Genomic DNA, 20,256 nt, shown 5'->3' with positions numbered 1-20,256 from the left:
TGTCTGGGATTTCATAATTATTTACCCAGTATGTTGTATCATGGTAGGGAGGATTTAAACCTAGGATAACATTAGGGTTGGCTAATCGGCCTAAAAACGGCCCTTGGTGGGGTGCAAGGGCGAGATAGGGAAAATGTGGGCGAATATTCAATCAGCCGAATCAGATGCCTCCTTCCGGTCATCATCAACCTCAAAATGAGGTGTAGAGGGCTGGACTATCTTTGGCCGAAGAAGAAAGCTGAAGTCCAACAACAGTAGATCAAGAGAGAGAGACTCAAGTCCAACATATAGACAATTACATATGCATTTCTACTTTTGTCTTTTTCTTTTCATTGTATTTGTCTTTTACTACTTTCATGCTTGGATTGTAATGTAATGAAAGCTGATGTGAATATAGTGGCGTTCTTAATTGTACTTTCAACTTATATTCATGCTTTCATAGTTAGTTCGAGAATAGAACATCTATGGAATCTGTGAGGTTTCTGTTTTTGGCAGGCAGATGAACTGATGCTACCATTTTTAGCTTTATCTTTTTGATTTATTTCCAAGCTTTGTTTGTCCTAAGTTTTCAATTTGTCTGCATATGAAAATTCACTTCTCCCCCTCTCCCACTCTCTTCCATTGTCAGTAAAACGTTTTTGTAACCCAAATAATGAAATGTTTTAAGTATCAAATGGTGTAGGAATGCATGCAAGGCATTAGATTTTTGTGGTGCTTGTGATGTCAGTATGTTAATGGAGGTTAAAATTGCATTCGTACTCTTGAGGTCAGTTAGAAGAGTGGCAAGGGCTAAATTACATATTCCATGTTTGAGTGTTATCTAGAGAGGATATAAAATAAAGGGTTGTCTATTATCCCACATGATATTCCAAAGTTAAGGATTTGTCAAGTCTAAAATGGGAAAGAGTTGATAACTTAGGAGGGCAGACTTTTTTTTTTTTTTTTAATTTCTTCACTCCATATATCATGTGTTGTAGTGGGAGATTAATGAATTGGGAGAGGGAAGTCATCAAAACTCTATCCATTTCTTCAAAGAAACTGATAGGTGTGTATATAAATTATGATGATAGAATTATTTTGAAATCATGACTACCTTGTCTCTATAAGCATAAACCGTTTCCTTGTCTAGAAGATTATGGGCCACCTTATTAATGGATCCTGATTCCCCCACTTGAGTGAGTATAACCTTTTAGTGAATGCATACTCAAATTGATTCTAAATTATTCCTTAAATGAATTATGATACTCAAAACTACAACTAGTAAACTTTGCTGAGAAATCAATTTTGAGTATCATAATCCATTTAAGGAATAATTTAGAATCAATTTGAGTATGCATCCACTTAAAGGTTATACTCACTTAAGTTGGTGGAATCAAGATCCATTGATAAGGTGGCACATAATCTTCTAGACAAGGAAATAATTTATGCTTATAGGGACAAGGCAATCATGATTTCGAAATGAATCTATACTGTTGAGATAAATATAGGAAGTTTGGCAACATTACCTTCAAAAAATTTCCTATACTTTTTTTTTCTTGAGAAATTTTTTTTCCTATACTTACTCTCATACTTCCTATACTTACTCTCAATGCGCTATTTATAGAGTAATTAGTTTATAGGAAGTTTGAGAGTAAGTAGCAAGTAGTTTATAGTTGAAAATAGTGTGTTTTGAGAGGGTAAAGTTGTGACCCAAAAAAGACGTGTGGATATAAATTTTTTCCAAAAAAACTTACACCTTGCCTCGAGGAAAAGTCATTGAAAAACTTTATAGTTTATACATTATACAAAAACTTTTTAAAGGAAACAAAAATCATAAATTTGTTTTGAATTATAATATTAAAAAAGAAAACAACACATAGCGTCATTGTGTGCATCCTCTAGTTTAAGAATCTAACTATTATAAATAGATTGAATTAGTTGTCACAACTGTTTTTTATTTGTGACACAATACCACTATCATAGATTAATTAAGAAGTATATAAACAATTTTTTTTTTTTAAAGAGAAAAGTATATAAGCAATCTAATTGCTGCATATTTTAGGGGCATGGAAGCTGTATTTAGGAATCGTAAAGATTTTTCATTGAATAGATGATTAGTCGTTTTTTTTTTTTTTTGAAAAAACAAATTGTAATTGCTGATAGGTTGTAGTCTCTTAAGTCGTTTTATTTGTTGGTTTTGTCTTAAATTGTAGTTTGAATAATTCTTGTGTCTATAAGCTGCATGGAATTTTTATTTATTTATTATTATTTTGAGTTGCCACGATGGGTGCTAACTAGTACTGTAACTATAAGGTGGAATAAAGGGGCAGCATGTATGAATAATTCTAGTCAGTTGTAATAATTAGTTAAAGGGATTTGTGTGGCATTGAAAAGTTGACTCATGTAGTAAATAAATTGAGAAAAGATTATTATTATTTTTTAGAACATGCGTATATATGTGATTAGCTAAAACATGGGTGTCTATATATATATATATATATATATATATGGGTGTGACTGGGACAAGACACCTATTGGCACATGCACTTTTTTCTTTTCTGTTTTTTGCTGAATATTTGCACATGCACTTATATAGCCGCTCTTTCAAGTGCTTACACAGTCACACATTCTAATAACTTGGGCCCAGTGCATTAAAGGTTGCACTGGACCCAATCTCTTTCCACTTGGGCCGAGCATTACTTGGTGAGAATTAATCTACTACCATACATTTTAGACACACCAAGACCGAGAAAATGACACCATTAATCATTATGATGGTTCCTAATGAACCTGTCTATAGTCCAAGGCATTACTTGTAGACGGAATTCGCTGACAATAGTGCTGATGGAACCTGTATGGCTAAGGATGTTTTTTGGTTAAGTGTAAATAGTGACTAATCTAAGCTTTAATTTTATTTATAATATCTTTTTCGTTTTAGTAGTGATATCCAGTTGGTATGATATTAACCACTTGAAAGTTGAAAGGACCTCTTTTGGAATTTTACCCATTAATTAACTTTGGATAGCATGCATAGATGCTGATAGGAATACGAATATCCTTTGCTTGAGAATTAATGGGATATCACAAATCACAATCAGTCCTGAATTCTTAATAACTTGTTTGGATATTCAAAAATAAAATTTTAATTGCAAGGATCAACGTGTATTGTGTGCATGTAAAGTCATTGTGATTCTAATAATTAAAGTTGATCTTTTCAGTCGCGCTAGAGGACATTAAATGGGGCTCCTACTGCACTATTTGAAAACAAAAGAATCTCCATGTCTGTTTTCTTCTGTTTATGGTTAATAGTAACGGGATACGACTCATAAACGCATTTTTGTTTCTAGAACATATTATCCATTCGGTTAAAATTAACTAATTACGTGGGTCATTCAATTAATAAAGTATTTTGACATCTAATAACAATAAAAAATTTGAGATTTAACTCTCGCTTACCCTCTTATACCATGTTGAAACTATATATATACACACACAAGCGTCAAGATGAGTTGTTTGTCTACAATATGCATGTTTAGGCTTGAGCTTCTCTAAATGACCAATGTGAATTTAGGACTTAAAGCCCCTAAAAAGAGCCGTGCATATTTTGAGCCTAAAATTGAGTCTCTGGTAGGTATCTATCCGGTAATTCGGTCCAAATTTAAAGAGAACATGACTTAGAAAATAGCGCATGTTTGGTTTTCTTTTTTAATTAAAAAAAATGTATGCTTGGATGCAAATTAAAATTTGAATTTCAAAATTTTTTCTTTAAGAATGTAGGATATTTTTTTTTTCCCTGAACTTAACAAGATTTTGTTATCTACCTTTGAACTATAGTGGTCAATTGCATTCCTTTCCGATCAAAACAACCAAAACATTTTGTTCCAATCACAAAACCAGTACAATTTATCCCAAATATTAATATATTATATTTCAACTCAAATTTCAATATATTCCAGTTATCCCGTGTATTTTCACCATTCAACCCGATATGCGTAGTTTGATCAATGTGTTCTCAACCTTTTTTAACTTTTTTTTTTTCCATTTCTAATAATTTCTACTTTTATTTTCACATCTCTCTCTCTCTCTCTCTCTCTCTCTCTCTCTCTCATATGGAAAAGGTGTTTTCCTTATTAACAAATTAATTGGAGATAAACATTTTTAATTAAAAGAAAAACTCATTAATTGAAGTTTGGTGCTATTTAATAAACAATCTACAGTGGTACAGACTAACATTTTGCTCATGTGAGTTATTTGCATGGAAGTAGAGATGGAACTAAAGTAAGGCCAAAGAGCCAAGGTCTCCCTGATTTTTTTTTAATACTATATATAATAATGTTTAAGATTTAAAAGTTTGCCCAAAACTTCTAAAAGTTATTTTATGAATTGTGTTAATGATAATGTGAGGACCATAAAATCAAGAGTCTAACAATTTATTTATAGGGTTTTTGTACTTGTACTTATATTCTGGATTCCACTTTCTATTACAACTATAAATTGAGAATTTCAAGTTATAAATATTATCAGTTTCACAACAAAATATAATATGATTTTTAAGAGACTCTTTGATTTGTACATTAAAAGGGAATTTGTTATGAGATTTTAGCCCATAATCAATTAATCATTTATATATGTTTTTCATGATTTAAAACAACATTGAATTTCATTTTTAATAGACAATAATTTTTTTTATTTATTTATACAAAATAGAAATTTTACTCTAATTTAAACTAAATATATATGTGTGCGAAATTCTCTCCTAAATACTTAAACCCTAACTCTTGTTCCTTATACCCACAAGCTCTTATACTTGTCTACCCCACCAAATAGTTTGGAAATATGTATTTTCCCATGGCCATGCCTATGTTAACTATTTGGACATCATGAAACAAAAGCGTCATGTAAGAAAAAAAAACTCATAATCATCTAAGAAAAAATTAATGGTTTGTTTGGTAATTTGTTCTAGTAACGTAGTTTGTATTTTTTAGAAATATATGTGAGTGAAAAAGTGTGTAAAAATGTACGTAATGTTGTTTAATAACTAAAAATTGTTGTTTAAGTTATGGAAATCTCTTTATTTTTTTTTTTTCTTTACTCCGAACGAGAATATATACTCAAACAATCCTCCAAACTGATTGGGTGGAGACTTTCACCAACAGGGTTTGACAAACTAAATAGAGGCGGTTCAATGTTGGGAAATTCGGGCCCAGCACAATCGGAGGTTTCTCTAGAAACGTTAGATTCATGACCAAGATGGCAGCAAACTCAAATTTATGAATAGTGCTTTGATTTATGATGGCTGATTGCTGCTAAAGACTCCTGATGAATAGTGCTTTAGATTGTATTTTGTACCTATGTTACTAGGCTTTGTTGTCCATAATTCTTTTGTTAATTAAATTCCATTTTCTTTTTCTTTCTTTTTTGATAAATTAAATTCCATTCTCACCAAAAAAAAGTTGAAATGTAGTAGGAAATAATTATTTTGTATTTCTTTATTTATATTATGTTAAAACATAATAGGTGTTTGCTTTATATTTATATTAATTTTCTTTAGAATATAGTAAATATTTTACTTTCAAATTGTTAACATTATTTATTTCAAATTATAGTCCTAAAAAAATAAAAATAATATTAGAGATATTATAAAAAAATTGTAATTTTTGTGATAACTGAGAACATCATTTTCATAATCATGATTCATCATTAACAGTATTTTTATTATTATATCAATATGTAAAAAAATTTTAAAGATTTTTTAATATAAAAAAACACTATTTTTGTTGGGATTTTATTACAATCAATCAATTTTTGTTTGGAAGTCACATAACACTAAATTATAGGGATATATATATATATATATATATATATATATATATATATATATTTATATTTGCTACATCTAATTCATTGAGAACGATTCGATTACTTCTTCCAAGTGTATCTTTTTCTTCACATTCGTTAATATATTCCCTTTACTTATACACAATCTATTAAATCAACTACTAATAAAATGGATGAGTTTCAGTTAGATCAATTAGAAAAGTCCATGATTGTTGTATAAAAGATTTGAGTTCAATCTTCGCCTACACCAAAAACTGATTAATGTCTTAATTTAATAATAAATAATTATTATCATTAGATTGAAACACTCTAAAATATATATATATATATACTGCAACAATGTTACGTTCACTCACCTCTGACCGGGTCAAATGCACTGATACACCGACCTAAACCAAGTCTTAATGCTTATCCAAAATAGAACTATGGATTCTGAGTTCTGACTTCCTTCTTCCTTATCTGGATGGACTGGATGAGTCCAAAATCCAAATCTTGATGATAAATAAATGAAAGATCCGGTGAAAAAGTCGAATGGGGTCCCACCCGTAACCCGATGGCCCACTTACCATTTTCCACTAATAAAACTGCAAATAGATTGGGTAAACGGCAATGGACCTAATGGGCTTGGGTATAGCTGTCAACTACTCCCTGGTTGTTTTTACTTGGTACTCATTAATCATTATTACGTGGTCTTTCTGACCAATCACGAGGCCAGTCTGGTAGCTTCATGTCATGTGGTCCACTTCCACTTCCACTTCCATTTCCACACACTCTCACGTGCCTCTTATCAAAATATTGAAATCTGGGTTTGTTGAAAACAGTGAACCGTTTCATCCAGTCATCATCATCGTCCAAAATATTATTTTATGTTATCATTATTTTTATTTTATTTTATGTTATGTTATATATATTTATACACTACCTTCTCAAAACAAAAATAAAAAAATTATACACTATACATTAAGAGCACTCACATGGTATCTATAAACTATGGTATAAGTTGTTAATTTTACATATTTAAGTTCAAAAATTATGATATTAATCAGTTTAAAATGTATAAATTTATTTCTCAAAAAAAAGTGTATAAATTTACATTATTATTACAGTAATAGTGTGTAAATCCTTTTTTTATTAAATAATTCTTCACTCATAATATACACAATAACACAAAGAGGGAGGGAGAGAGCAAGAGCGAGAGGGGGATGAATTGAGATTTTGAGTGAGTAATAAAAAATTGATAAAGAAATAAAATTTTAATAAATGTAAGGTGTAATAAATAACATTATGTGAGCATTTTTAAAAAATAATTGTATAATATATAAAAATTATTTTATTATGCTAAAATATATAAAACATTTTATACAAGTTGATGCAAATGCTCCCATATGGGACTTACGTATTGTGAGTCAGTGGCCAAGCTTGGATAGCAAATAATGTTCACTGCTTCACGCCACTCTACGCTACTCCCTAGTGTACATAACTTTGCATCCTACATTTCAATTTTTTGCAATTCCAAATTTCCAATTGTACAATGAGCAGTTTACAAATTGTCGAAAAACTTTGAATAAAAAAAGGAAAGAGAACGCTGTCTACCATAAACATTGCGAATACTCTATTAGAGTTGGTCGGTAGTGTGGTTTCTGCTTTTGTCTCCATCCTAATAAATTATTAATCATCACCGAAAACTTTTACAATAGAGACCATTTTGTAAAGTAAATTTACATACTAGTTTCTGGATGGCTCATAGTTTGAGCACAAGCTTCTAGACGGGTTTCACTATAAAATTATTGACAATATAGCACGTGTCCTACTCCTTCCATACTTTTCACCTTTCCAGTATTCCTTTCAATGAGTGGTTCAAATCCAATCTCATTTCATTCTCAAAAAATAAAAAAGGTTCTAAAGTTAATTATGATTACTTAAAATAAATTATTAAATGAAACATCATCTGGTGGCTGTAGTTTAGTGGTAAGAATTCCACGTTGTGGCCGTGGAGACCTGGGCTCGAATCCCAGCAGCCACACAACTTCATTTTGTTGTTAAGTTCTTTTTATTTCATTTTATTTTACTTGGCCGAATTTAAGTCAAAATCGGATCTTGTTAATTTCTTCTCGTCCCTTTCGTTTGCTTATCTTTTGAATTTTGACAAATGACAACTTGTCAAGGATTGCCAAGTTGCAAGAAATTGAAATTCTCACCCAAATATATTTCAAACCTTATCAAATTACAGTGTTACAGTATATATAAAATTGGGATTTAGATCCTCTACATTTTGGTATTCTACCAAATAGATTTTCTTAAATTTTAACAATTTTTTAATGATTTAATGATTTAGATTTTGTCATATCAGCGTTCCATTAATAATAATCTTATTTTTTTTGCAACATTATTATTTTATTTTAAGAGTATTATTAGTGGAATACTGACATGGCAGAATCTAGACTCTTAAATCATAAAAGAATGGTTAAGATTTAAGGAAATCTATTGGTAGAGTACTCTAGGATATCTAGAAAATCTGAATCCATAAAATTAGAGTTGGGGATTAATATTTAGGTAGAGTTTGGTATGGGGAATTCACATTATCTTTGACATTTAGATCTCTCCTTTTTTAACTGAACTTTTATGTGGTTCAAAAATACTCCTAGATTTTACGTGTAACAAAGATAAAACTTAGGAACAAACCATTAAAAATATATCTCCAACTCCAAATAAAACTTATTCAAAATTTATAAATAAAAAAAAAATTCTCCATCCAATTCGAAAAATTGTTTAATTTTTTTTTAATCTAAAGATTCTAAACAATTTAATTTCTCTAAATGACAACTTTAAGGCTTTTTTTGTGTCATAATCTAAAAATTGAAATGAATGAAAAATTATGAAACTATACAAAAGAAAAGCCTCTTCGTACTTGCATAGCATGTGTGCTGAGGCTAGTTTCAAATAATCTTATAATAATTATTTATTTTTCCCAACATTCTATTTGATTGGAAAATACAAAATCAAGTTTTTTTTTAATTATATATTTTAAATCTTCCTCTAACAAAGAGAAACAAAATACAAACTATAAATCACAAAAAATTCAATAAAACTATATAACATTTTTAAAATGACATGCATAATACAAAAACAATTATTTAAATTGCCAATTTATAAGTTCCTCAAAAAAAATGGCCAATTTATAGTAAGAATATATTTTTTTTGTTAGAGTCCGTTTGGATAGAACTTATTGCTGAAAACTGAAAACTGAAAATACTGTACAAAAATAATTTTTTAATGTGTAAAAATTACTGTTCATCCCAAAAAGTACTGTTCATTGGCCTAAAATCACTGTTCATGGCCAATGAACAGTGACACATGCGCGTGGAAAAAAAAAAAAAAAAAAAAAAAACTGGCCAGACGTGGACGCAGCCTCCTATCCAAACGCATTCTAAGGCTGAGTTTGGATAGGGATGAAAAATGACAGCGTCTGCGTTCAGCGTTTTTTTTTTTTTTTTTTTTTTTTTCTTCTGCTGATGCACGGGTCAGGGGGACAGCGGGTACTGTTCATGCACTGTGCATGAACAGTAGCCCGCTTTTGCTGACTTTTCAGCACATTTGTGGGTCCCGTGTACTGTTCACGGGACCCACAAACTTCACTTTTCAGATTTTTTTTAAATTAAAAATAGGACCCACGGCACTATTCACACATTTAAAAATTATTTTGGTACAGTGTTTTCAGTTTTCAGTTTTCAGTTTTCAGCAATAAGCTGTATCCAAACGGACCCTAAGTCTACTCATTGCCAAGTGCCAAATATGATTAGGCTCACAAAGTGTTATTATCAAGGATGTGGGAAGCAGTATATTCTCAACAACTTTAGCTGGTGGAGAACATGTGAAAGAGATTGTTGCCAGAAGCCCTTGTTCGTTTGATAAGAGACTAATTCTTCTAAAGCAGTTTCAATGCAACATTAGACTAGGTAATGTTAAGTTCCATTATGCCCTACTTTGGATTCTGGTATTTAAATATCCCAATTAAAAGCATAAATATGGATGTGGGACAGCGTATTGCTAATGAAATTGGAGAGAGCCTATTATGAATTATCATCGATTTTCCTAAGAGTGGTATGTCATGGAAACCTTTTGTTCGAATTAGGGTAAATATTCACATTACAGTTTACAAAGGCTATCATGAGACAAAATGATAGAGATAGAAGAATTGGATGAAAGACGAATTATGGTAGATATTGTCATTACAAAGCCTCTTTAGGTGAGGTTTGGGTCTAGTGTCCAGTTGCACTGGACCCGTTAAGATAATAACATGTGTTCACTTTTGGACACGAGTCACCACCTCAACAAGTCTAGTATATTGATGTACTCTAGACTTAAGCCTCACTCGATTTTAAATGTAAGAGGTTACTAATCTTTGGTGAGATTATGTTGGGTGTGTAGCAATTCAAAAAAAATTTCAAATCTTGTGAGAGATAACAATACTATTACATTAGTAGATTTTGATGTTCAGGATCAAAATTTGAAATCTTACGCAAACACTGCTTTGAGTAATTAGGCCTAGCTAGGTTCAAGCAACATTATCGTTTCTGAAATTCAAATTGAGTTGTAAGGATAAGGAGCTTTCAAAATCTTCTGACATAGATTTGGGAAAAAATTAAGGCTTTGGAGCAATTTTCGTATTAGATTAATTGTGGTGATTGACCTGAGATTTTATAAGTAGGTGATTTTATTTCATACCAAACTGTTTTATTTCTAACTTTTCTCGTGATGCTTCAAAAACGTCCCTTGTTTTAGATAAAACTAATCTTTTAGTTCATGATAACCACTACTACTAGTGACATAATCTAGATGATTTCGATTAGTCAATCATGTTTATTCAAAAGGTCCTTGTGTTTAGTCACACACGCTCTCTCTCTCTCCCTTTTAAATTCAAAATCATCTATAGATTATGCAACTAGTGGTTATCTTGAACCAAAAGATCAGTTTTAATAATTCAAGTTGCCATTATTATTTCTCAAACAAAAAAAAAAGTTGCCATTATTTCTTATTCTAATCCACATCTGTTTATCCAGCCAAGATTCGTTTTAGCAAAAAAAAGCCATGATCAAACTACTTAGACTTAAATAAAATATAACGAAGCTGAGGAGACACCTAACCTAACTAATAATGTTTAAAAGATAATATTCTTTCAACACAAGAAGAACGTTTTAAAAAGACACCAATTTATTTAGACTGTTTGCTATTTTTTTAATTTAAAATTGATTGAAATATTTATGTAACTTAAAAAAAAAAATAGGTGAGGTTTTCTAAAAACCATACATATCTACATAAGTAAAACAAATAATAAGCCAAAGGAAAAAGTTTGTGGCACACATATGTAGCTCATTGCACATCACCCGTCGGAGCGGACTGGTGGCGTGGTTCAATTGGTCCACCATGGTGGTGGTGGTTGCGCGGAGGATACCATGTAATAAATCTGCTTCAGACGAGAGAGCCAAATTTTGCTCATCTTTGGGCCCACTTGAGTTTATTATTAGTATTTTTATGGCCAATAACCATATCACATGTAATATCAGCATCAAGCATGACAGAGCTCCGACGCATTCCATCTCTAACACGCTACTACTTATCCTCTTAGCTTAGCCTCATTCGTATTCAAATGGGAAAAAAAAAACACTCAAAAAATTATTGATATACAAAAAGTGATTCGATCTTTGCAGAGACCAAAAAGCAAAGCAGACAAAATTTCCACTATACATCACGTTACGTGTCCCTTATCCAGCGTGCACACGTGGCAATGATTTAGCCGGCCAAAACCAAACCCAATTGCTTTGCTTTACTTTACTTACTGAATAAATAAACTAAATAGATCATAGAGATCATCGATGTGCCTTGCCTCACCCGGAATTTGACAAAACAAAAATTGAAAAAAAAAAAAAATCACTAATTTCAGTATTTCACAGGCTGTCCACCAATCACATTCCGTGAAATACTTTTTTTTTTCATAACCGGAAACCGGCTACAGCCAGTTAATTAGACCTGATCACGTTCAATATAAACTGCACTTTAGGTGAGAAGTAAAAACCAGTCTAGTATAGCTAAAAACACTCACACAGCGTCATACACACACCATGCCGATCAGAAACATAGCAGTGGGTAGGCCTCAGGAGGCGACTCACCCAGATGCCTTGAAAGCAGCTTTAGCCGAGTTCATTTCCACGCTCATTTTCGTCTTTGCTGGTGAGGGCTCAGGCATGGCTTTTAATAAGCTCACTGACAATGGCTCGACCACCCCAGCTGGGCTCGTCGCCGCCGCACTAGCTCACGCTTTCGCTCTTTTCGTCGCCGTATCAGTCGGAGCCAACATCTCCGGTGGACACGTCAACCCGGCTGTCACCTTTGGTGCCTTCATCGGTGGCAATATCACCCTCCTTCGTGGCATCCTCTACTGGATTGCCCAGCTTCTCGGATCCACCGTCGCTTGCTTGCTCCTTAAGTTCGCCACCAACGGCATGGTGAGTCCATCGTATCATATTATGTCAGTTAGTTACTTTTACAGTTAGTTTGACAGTTATTTATTTTGATATTGTGTTAATTAAACCAGACCACGAGTGCTTTCGCTCTATCCTCGGGAGTGGGTGTGTGGAACGCTTTCGTTTTGGAAATCGTGATGACTTTCGGGCTAGTGTACACGGTGTACGCCACGGCAATTGATCCAAAGAAGGGTAGTTTGGGAATTATAGCTCCAATAGCGATCGGTTTCATCGTGGGAGCTAATATTCTAGCTGGTGGGGCTTTTGATGGGGCTTCAATGAACCCAGCCGTGTCGTTTGGGCCTGCGTTGGTGAGTTGGTCCTGGGAGAACCACTGGGTTTACTGGGCTGGGCCTCTGATCGGAGGTGGGCTCGCTGGTCTTGTGTACGAGTTCTTCTTTATTAGCCACAGCCATGAACAGCTGCCCACTACAGACTACTGAGAAATGGAAAAATTGTGAAATGTGATGGATTTGGATTAAATGAACAGTTGCACGGCTTTTTCTTTATGTATTTACTTGTTTTGGAGGGTTGTTCTTTGTGTTTAATCTGTCACCGTTGATCCTTTTTTTTTTCACCATCATGATCTTTTATTCAACTGTTGTTTTTCCTTGGATTTAAGTTATCATTGTGAATTTTGGAGTCCAGCTTTATGATTGATTCCAATTTAGTAATTTGCCTAGTTTGTATTTCAATTATTGTACTAGTTTTTAGGTAACTGAAGTGAAATGACCGGGGTCATTGCGTTGGTGGGGTTCAATTAGATTGTGTATTTATGAAATATAAATGTAGGTCACTTTAGTTGTTACCCACCCAAGACCTAACTCACAGTGATCAACTTCTTCAAGACCTTGTAGGCCAATCTATATAAGAATGATGTATCTCATGAGACTAAGAGACAGTTGTGATTGAATTCATTAAATAAGAAAATGGTTTGAGGGTAGAAGTTTGTCAATGCAATTAAGTAAAAAACATAAATATTAGGTTGACCAATAATTTTATGTCAGTTAATAATGGATTCATAAATGAAGTTCATTTCATTTCCAAAATTGTTTTGCACACACTATTTTTATAACATAACAAATTGGTGAGAAAAAAGTAAATTAAGTTGTGAATTAAAATAATAATTAATAATAATTTATTAATTAGAATTTATTGTGAAAATATTATGGACGTAGTATTTTTTCATACAATAAGTTCATTTTATTTATTTTTTTTTACAACTATTGTGTATACAAATTTTGATTGATGTAAAATAAAAACAATCTCATTCGAAAATAATGTTTTACTAATTATAATTTATCATATCAGCAAGTTTTCGGAATTAATTGGGAGTGCAGTATTGTTGAAGGAAAAAAAATTGCTTTCATACACAATAAAGTTAATTTGGCCCCATGGTGATGTGTGATTATTTATATTCTTATTCTTGTACATAACGCGACATTTTATTGCACTACAATATGTCAATACCTTAAATGGACTTATGGGGCCAACCTCGAGAGGACTAGAATCCTCTTATTTATTTATTATTATTAGTTAGCTTTTTAAGAGTTGAACTAGGGCTAGAACCCTCTTAATTAGAATGGATCCGCTTCAAGTGGATCAAATTCAAAGTTCGTACTAACATCAATATCACAATTTAAAATGATATATCTTAATGTACACTTTTAGATTAAATATATATATATAGGACACATGTAATTCATGTACCTTTTGAGAAGAAATTATATAAATTGTACATACTTATCATGAAAGCAATTAAAACAAAAACTATAATACAACCAGTGTGTGCGATAAGACGCAGGTCACTTGAACTTGAAAAGCTAATGAGAAAGAAAATAAATCCCATATGTATTTAAGTGTAGTATTTTAACTTTAATGTTTCAATCAAATTTAACAATATATAATTGAATTAATTGTTATTAAAAAAATGAAGAAGATAACAGTTAACACTGTTTGTACTATTCCTAAAATAATTATGAGGTTGAATTCAATTGCCAATTTATAAATTAAAAATTCAATTGCCTTCCTTTGTCATGTTACCTGTGAATTGTGTGAACCTTTCGAAGTCCTCATAAAAACCACGGGTTTTAATACTTGGGAAATGTTAACAAAGGCAGAAGACTGACCCTGACAGTGGCACCTTCCACAGTGATGGCACCTAGAGATTCCTCTGTATCAAATCATGAAAATGAAGTAACAGAGCACGTGAAACTTTTAAAACAGTGTTCGGACCAATTGGTCTATGACTTTATCGAACGGACATGACCCAAGTCCTTTCTTTACCCCTTTTTTTTTTCTGTCAACAATTTTCGTTGTTTAGCGAGAAAGCTAGAAGGATCGCTTCACTTTTTGTGCAAAAAATCAATTGAAAATTTGAAATAGTTATTACTTATTAGGCCAATGTGGATCACTCTCTTCGTCATGCTATTGCTGCCTACTAACTTTTCCGTAATCTTGGCCTCATGGGTCGGAAATTCAGATCCAGATCCTTATTATTAGCCCTCACCGAAAGTTTCTTTTTGGTCAAATTTACCGTAGATTATAGAATAAATGGAAGCTCAAAATTAGCCCGCCAGGAGTAGATCTTTGAGTTTAAGTGAGGGTTAGTTTTTAGTACACTAGAGTTGACATGATATGAATTAGAAGTATATGATAAGTACTTATTTTATTTGTATTTGTCCCATATTAGTTAAATAAGTGATGGGCTCAGACCCAAAGAGCCTTATACAATGAAATTTATAGAGTATGAGTTTGAAACCTAGGTTTGGGATGTTGAAAGTTGATCAACAGGCTAGAATGCCGCAGTCTATGCAAGTGATAGATGAATGTGACAGAAAAACCTTCCTCGGACATAAGCCGATGACAATTTGTATAGCCTTTCTTTCTCTAAGCAAAAGATTACAATTTTTAGTTTCCCCAAAAAGAAAAGATCTTGAAACCTAGGTTTAGGATGTTGGAAGTTGATCAATAGACTAGAATGCCGTAGTCTATGCAAGTGATAAATGAATGTGACAGGAAAACCCTCCTCGAACGTAAGCCGATGACAATTTGTATAGCCTTTCTTTCTCTAAGCAAAATATTACAATTTTTAGTTTCTCCAAAAAGAAAAGATCCCCCATCTATTTCCTTCCTCGTCTTCTTATATCCTTCTTCTTCTTCTTCCCTGTTTCATCCACGTGTAACACAAATCTTCCTCCCAGATATTTGTCTCATCTACCACCTTCTTAAAGTCTTCAAATAATAGCTGGAAGGCTGAATTCTACTGTTCAGAAGTCATTTCTCCATTAATGCGGTTTGGGAGGTAGATGCAGGGCCTTTAATGCAGTGGTAGTAGCTTTTCCCTCTGATATTTCTCACACGTTCCTGCTTCTAAAGGGTGATTGGATCACACCTTTACCCAATAGATCTTCCAGAATTCTACCTCTAAACCATTTAGCAAGTCTCAGGGCCTTTGCTGGGCCTGTCCGAGAAGATACTCCTCCTCGGACAACTTCTCGGACCATTATAGTGCAGACTGACCTGTTGGCCTAGAGACCCTGATTGAACAGACTTGTACTAACTAATCAGACCCAAAACCCAAACGTTTATTTAAGCACTTTTACCCCCCACAAGTTTTATACACAAAACGGTACTTATAAGGTTGAAAAAAATGAGATAAAACTATAAAAGAAATAAAAAAATTATTAGAAACTTTTTTAAAAAATTGTTAACGAATAATTTATGATGTCCGTTAACACAACCCATATAACAATGAATCATAGATCATTATTCACGTAGGTCTATTTTAACAAAGGAGAGAAATGTACTTTTTTATTCTTCTTAAAATAGATAAATTAGGTACTTTAAAATTAGATTCTTTATAATAATAATAAAATTTTGGAAAAAAGGTACTTTAAGGTTGTGGTTACTGTTCACTCAAAAAAAATTTATACCAATTGGTTTTTAGTTTAGATAAGGATTGAACCCCAAATCTCTCATTCAACAATCAGAAACTTTACTAATTGAGCTAACCAAAACTCACGTTTCTAACTTTTGAAATGACTTTTTTTGGGAATCCAGTATCAAGGAAAGTTTAATGTTGTTCTTTTCTTATTGTTAAATTACTCTAATATCCTTATAAAATTTGCAAGAGATTTTTTTTTTTTTGAATAAAAATCTTATTGAACAACAGCAGATACAGAAGCCTAGGAAGCCCCAACCAAGATAACATTAACAAAACTTGGAGGGCCAAATCCCATATCAAAAGAACCAAACAAAGACTAGTTGAGGAATCAATTGGCAAGCACATTGACAGCCTGATTAGCCTCCCTATGAACCCAGTTAAAAGATACATGACTATAGTCACTGATTACATTCGTAATTGAGTCAACAAAATTCAAAAATCTCCAAGGAATTAGGTTCTCACCAACTTTAATGGCATCTATACAAACTTTACCGTCACCCTATAACACAATTACAAAAAGAGAAGTTAATAGCAATATGGACAACCACTAGGATGGCATTGGCCTCCGCTTGAACAGGGATATTGGTGTCAACTTTCTTATAAACTGCAAACACCAATTTCCCTCTCCAATCTCTAGTAACAATAGCTATACATGATGACAAATCACCTACTGCTGCATCACAATTCAATTTTAACATACCTTGGTTTGGACAACACCACCTGGCACTGCTTCTAGTTGGGACTCTTGTCAACACTGGAACTTTGGGCCACCAATGTTCCAAGAACAACTTCTGAAGGCTTCTGATAACTTGACCCTCCAGTGGAAGAGATCTCTCATTAACTACCTTGTTTCTCCACCTCCAAATCATATCTAAAGTTAGAGCTCCAAATATTAGAAATTCATCTCTTTGCTCTTTATCCAGCTCGAGAGAAGAAGGATCAATGAAGAACTCAATCAATTGGGTTAGAGATTGAACATGCCATCTGTCAATTCTAAGGTTCCACTGATTACCAAACCATATGACTCTAGCAATGTGACATTGAGTAAAGAGGTGCAGGGCTGACTCTGCCTCAACATTATAGAGAGGGCAACTGGTGTCAGAGGAGGGAGAAAACTCACTCAACTGATCCTTGGTGGGAAGAAGATTAAATGCTATTCTCCAAAGATGCATCTTTAGCCTCTCATGAATGTTGGCCTTCCAAATTTTCCTACTGAGCGAAACACTACTAGAAATATTATCGCCATCAGTAATGAGACGATAACAAGATTTCACCGAGAACTACCCATTTTTAAATTTGGTCCAAGTCCATTTATCTTCTTGATCAAAAGACCAAATTAGGATGTTTTTAATAGCCACAATAGACTCTTGGTCAAACAACTCATTCAACAAATTATCATTCCAACCTGAACTCGAAGGATTTGGAAGCTGGGAAACTACCAAACAAGAATTAATTACTTGAGACCTTGGTGTTGGAAAAAAGCTTGACTTGTCAGGTAGCCAAGGATCTTCCAAAACTAGAATTGAATTCCCAGAACCTACTAATTTACACACTCCTAACTTGATTATATTCTTCACCCTTTCAATACCTTTCCAAACCCATGATGCATTAAAGGCTTTAGGAGCTCTAAGCCAATTAGCTCTAACCTTGTACTTGGCTGCCAATTGCTTCACACAAAAACAATTTTTCCTGGACAACATCCACCATCCTAGTTTGGATACTAAGGCTTGGTTCAACTTCTCAAACTATTTGAAACCAAGACCATCTTCATCTTTCAGCCTACACAAATCATCCCCTGCCATAGGAGTGAAAAACTTATTAGAATCCTCTTTTGGCTTCCACCAAAAACGTCTCACAGCAGCATCTGACTTGTCATTAATTTTCCTTGGGAGCAAAAAGGTGGACATAGTATAGTTAGGGATGGTTTGGGCAACCGAATTAATCAAAGTAACTCTACTAGCCCAAGACAGACTTTTGTTCTTCCAGCTAGCCAATCTTGCATCTACTTTCTCCTTAACATAGGCAAAATCTCTGGCCTTGTTATTTGATAAGCATAGTGGCACTCCCAGGTACTTAGTTCTATGCCGGAGCTTTTTAAAACGCTACTGGTCTTTAACTTGTCTAAGAAAATCAGGGTGGACTCCTTTCGAACTAAAAATGTCGGACTTCTCAACACTTATAATTTGCCCTAACCATTTGCCATATCCATCCAGACAATTCAACAGAGTTCTTATTTCTGACAGCTTGGCATTGCAAAATAGCATCACATCTTCAGCATAGAAGAGCTTTGTGATAGCTGGAGCTCCATTCGCTAAATGCACCCCTCTAATATTACCCTTGTTCTCCTCTTTACTAATTAGCCTTGCCAAGACCTCGCATCCAATGATGAAGAGATAGGGAGACAAGGGATCCCACTGTCTCAGACCCCTAGATGAGTTGATTTTTGCTTCATGGCTCCCATTAATCAAAAAAAATTAGCTAATTGTGGATAAACATTGCTAAATTAAGGAGATAAATCTCTCACAAAACCCAAAGGCCTTAAGTGTAGCCAACAGGAAGCTCCACTCCATTCTATCATATGCTTTTTGAAAACCAATTTTCAAACCAATGCAACATTTTTTCTTTCTCTTAGTTCTGAAACCATGAACAATTTCCTGCGCAAGAATCATATGTTCAACAATATTTCTATCTGGAATAAAAGCTACTTGAGTTGGATCAATCATCTTATTTAGCAAGGGTCTTAGTCTAGAGACTATCATTTTTTAAATCACCTTGTAGCAAACGTTGCAGAGACTAATAGGTCTGAATTGATTGAAATTGTGAGCACTTTGAACTTTGGGGATAAGTGTGATTTAAGTGTGATTCAACTCACGGAGCAACCATCCCTCTCTGGAAAAACTTTGAACAGCAATTACAAGTTGATCTCCAAATATCGACCAATAATGTCTATAAAATAAATCAGGCATTCCATTTGGCCAGGAGCTTTGAGGGGGTGCATTTCAAACACAACTCTTCTGATATCATCAGCCAACATTTCATTTACAGAGATATAAAATAACAAAAACATTCTACTTTAATAAATAACACTCCAACAGTTGATTTTGAATTTTTTTTTTTTTTTTTCCTTTGCTTTTTAAGAACTTTTTGATATTTACAACAGATCGCCTATGCTAAGATAGTTTTTTTCTAGGGAGGGAGGGGGGTAAATTGCTAAGATAGGAATTAGCTGTAGGTAACCTTTAGTATTGTATCATTATTACCAAAAAAAAAATTATATACATACATATATATATATATATATATATATTATCCAAGATACTGTTCAATTACAAAACTAGTAATCATGTGATAACGATAATGAAAAACCATAAAATATAAAATAAAAGCAATAGATTATCGAATAGATTCTCAAAAAAAAAATCAAGTAGAAGATAAAATAAAAATATTAGTTTGAGGGTTAAATGTCATATTTGATGGATTTTCAGTTTCTCATATATTTTCAATGTTGGAAAGAGAGCAGTATAATTTTTTTTTTTTTTTTTTTTCATAGTATATCTTCATCGACAAAGACATGCAACAAGAGACGTGGTTCAAAAACTGACCACATAAAAAAATATGCAATATATTTGCAGTTTTACACCTTTTCCGTCTCTTTCCTCAAAAAAAAAAAAAAGTCCGTGAAGAAGTCCGTCAAAACCCAAAAGGCAAAAGTTGATTGGGGTCTAATAATTACCGCCCATATGGACGGTTCCTAATAAATGTCCTTTATTACATTATATATTTTAACAATGATGGTGACACTCTGCTTTGCCTTTACGTGTGATGGTGACTATGATATTGGGTTTTTTTTAATTATCATTCCACACAAAGTGGTTAGAAAAAAAGGGTTATGTTAAAAAAGGGTTGGGTTTTTTTTTTTTTTTTTTTCTGCATTTATTCTACTTTTTCAGCTTTTTGATAATTTTATATTTT

At 33.0% G+C, this 20,256-nt stretch overlaps 2 protein-coding genes and 1 non-coding gene across 3 annotated transcripts; 2 read left to right on the top strand and 1 right to left on the bottom strand.

Moving 5' to 3' along the window:
• The first annotated feature begins 7,768 nt into the window (after positions 1 to 7,768).
• Positions 7,769 to 7,840, top strand: TRNAH-GUG (transfer RNA histidin (anticodon GUG)). The gene has a single exon. It is a non-coding gene; the product is annotated as a tRNA-His (tRNA).
• A 3,981-nt stretch (positions 7,841 to 11,821) lies between these two features.
• Positions 11,822 to 13,012, top strand: LOC142610720 (aquaporin TIP1-1). The gene is made up of 2 exons (XM_075782638.1): positions 11,822 to 12,320; positions 12,410 to 13,012. Exons 1-2 carry the CDS (start codon positions 11,937 to 11,939, stop codon positions 12,779 to 12,781), a joined length of 756 nt encoding a protein of 251 aa, XP_075638753.1. The 5' UTR covers positions 11,822 to 11,936; the 3' UTR covers positions 12,782 to 13,012.
• A 3,600-nt stretch (positions 13,013 to 16,612) lies between these two features.
• On the bottom strand, positions 16,613 to 18,191 carry LOC142608673 (uncharacterized). The gene is made up of 4 exons (XM_075780370.1): positions 18,041 to 18,191; positions 17,742 to 17,941; positions 16,830 to 17,564; positions 16,613 to 16,783 (listed from the first exon to the last, which is right to left on the bottom strand). Exons 1-4 carry the CDS (start codon positions 18,189 to 18,191, stop codon positions 16,613 to 16,615), a joined length of 1,257 nt encoding a protein of 418 aa, XP_075636485.1.
• Positions 18,192 to 20,256: the final 2,065 nt, after the last annotated feature.

Source organism: Castanea sativa, chromosome 9 (assembly GCF_040712315.1).
Source record: "Castanea sativa cultivar Marrone di Chiusa Pesio chromosome 9, ASM4071231v1".
NCBI lineage: Eukaryota > Viridiplantae > Streptophyta > Magnoliopsida > Fagales > Fagaceae > Castanea > Castanea sativa.
Note: the sequence above shows the minus strand (reverse complement) of the source record. Positions and strands in the feature narration are given on the sequence as shown.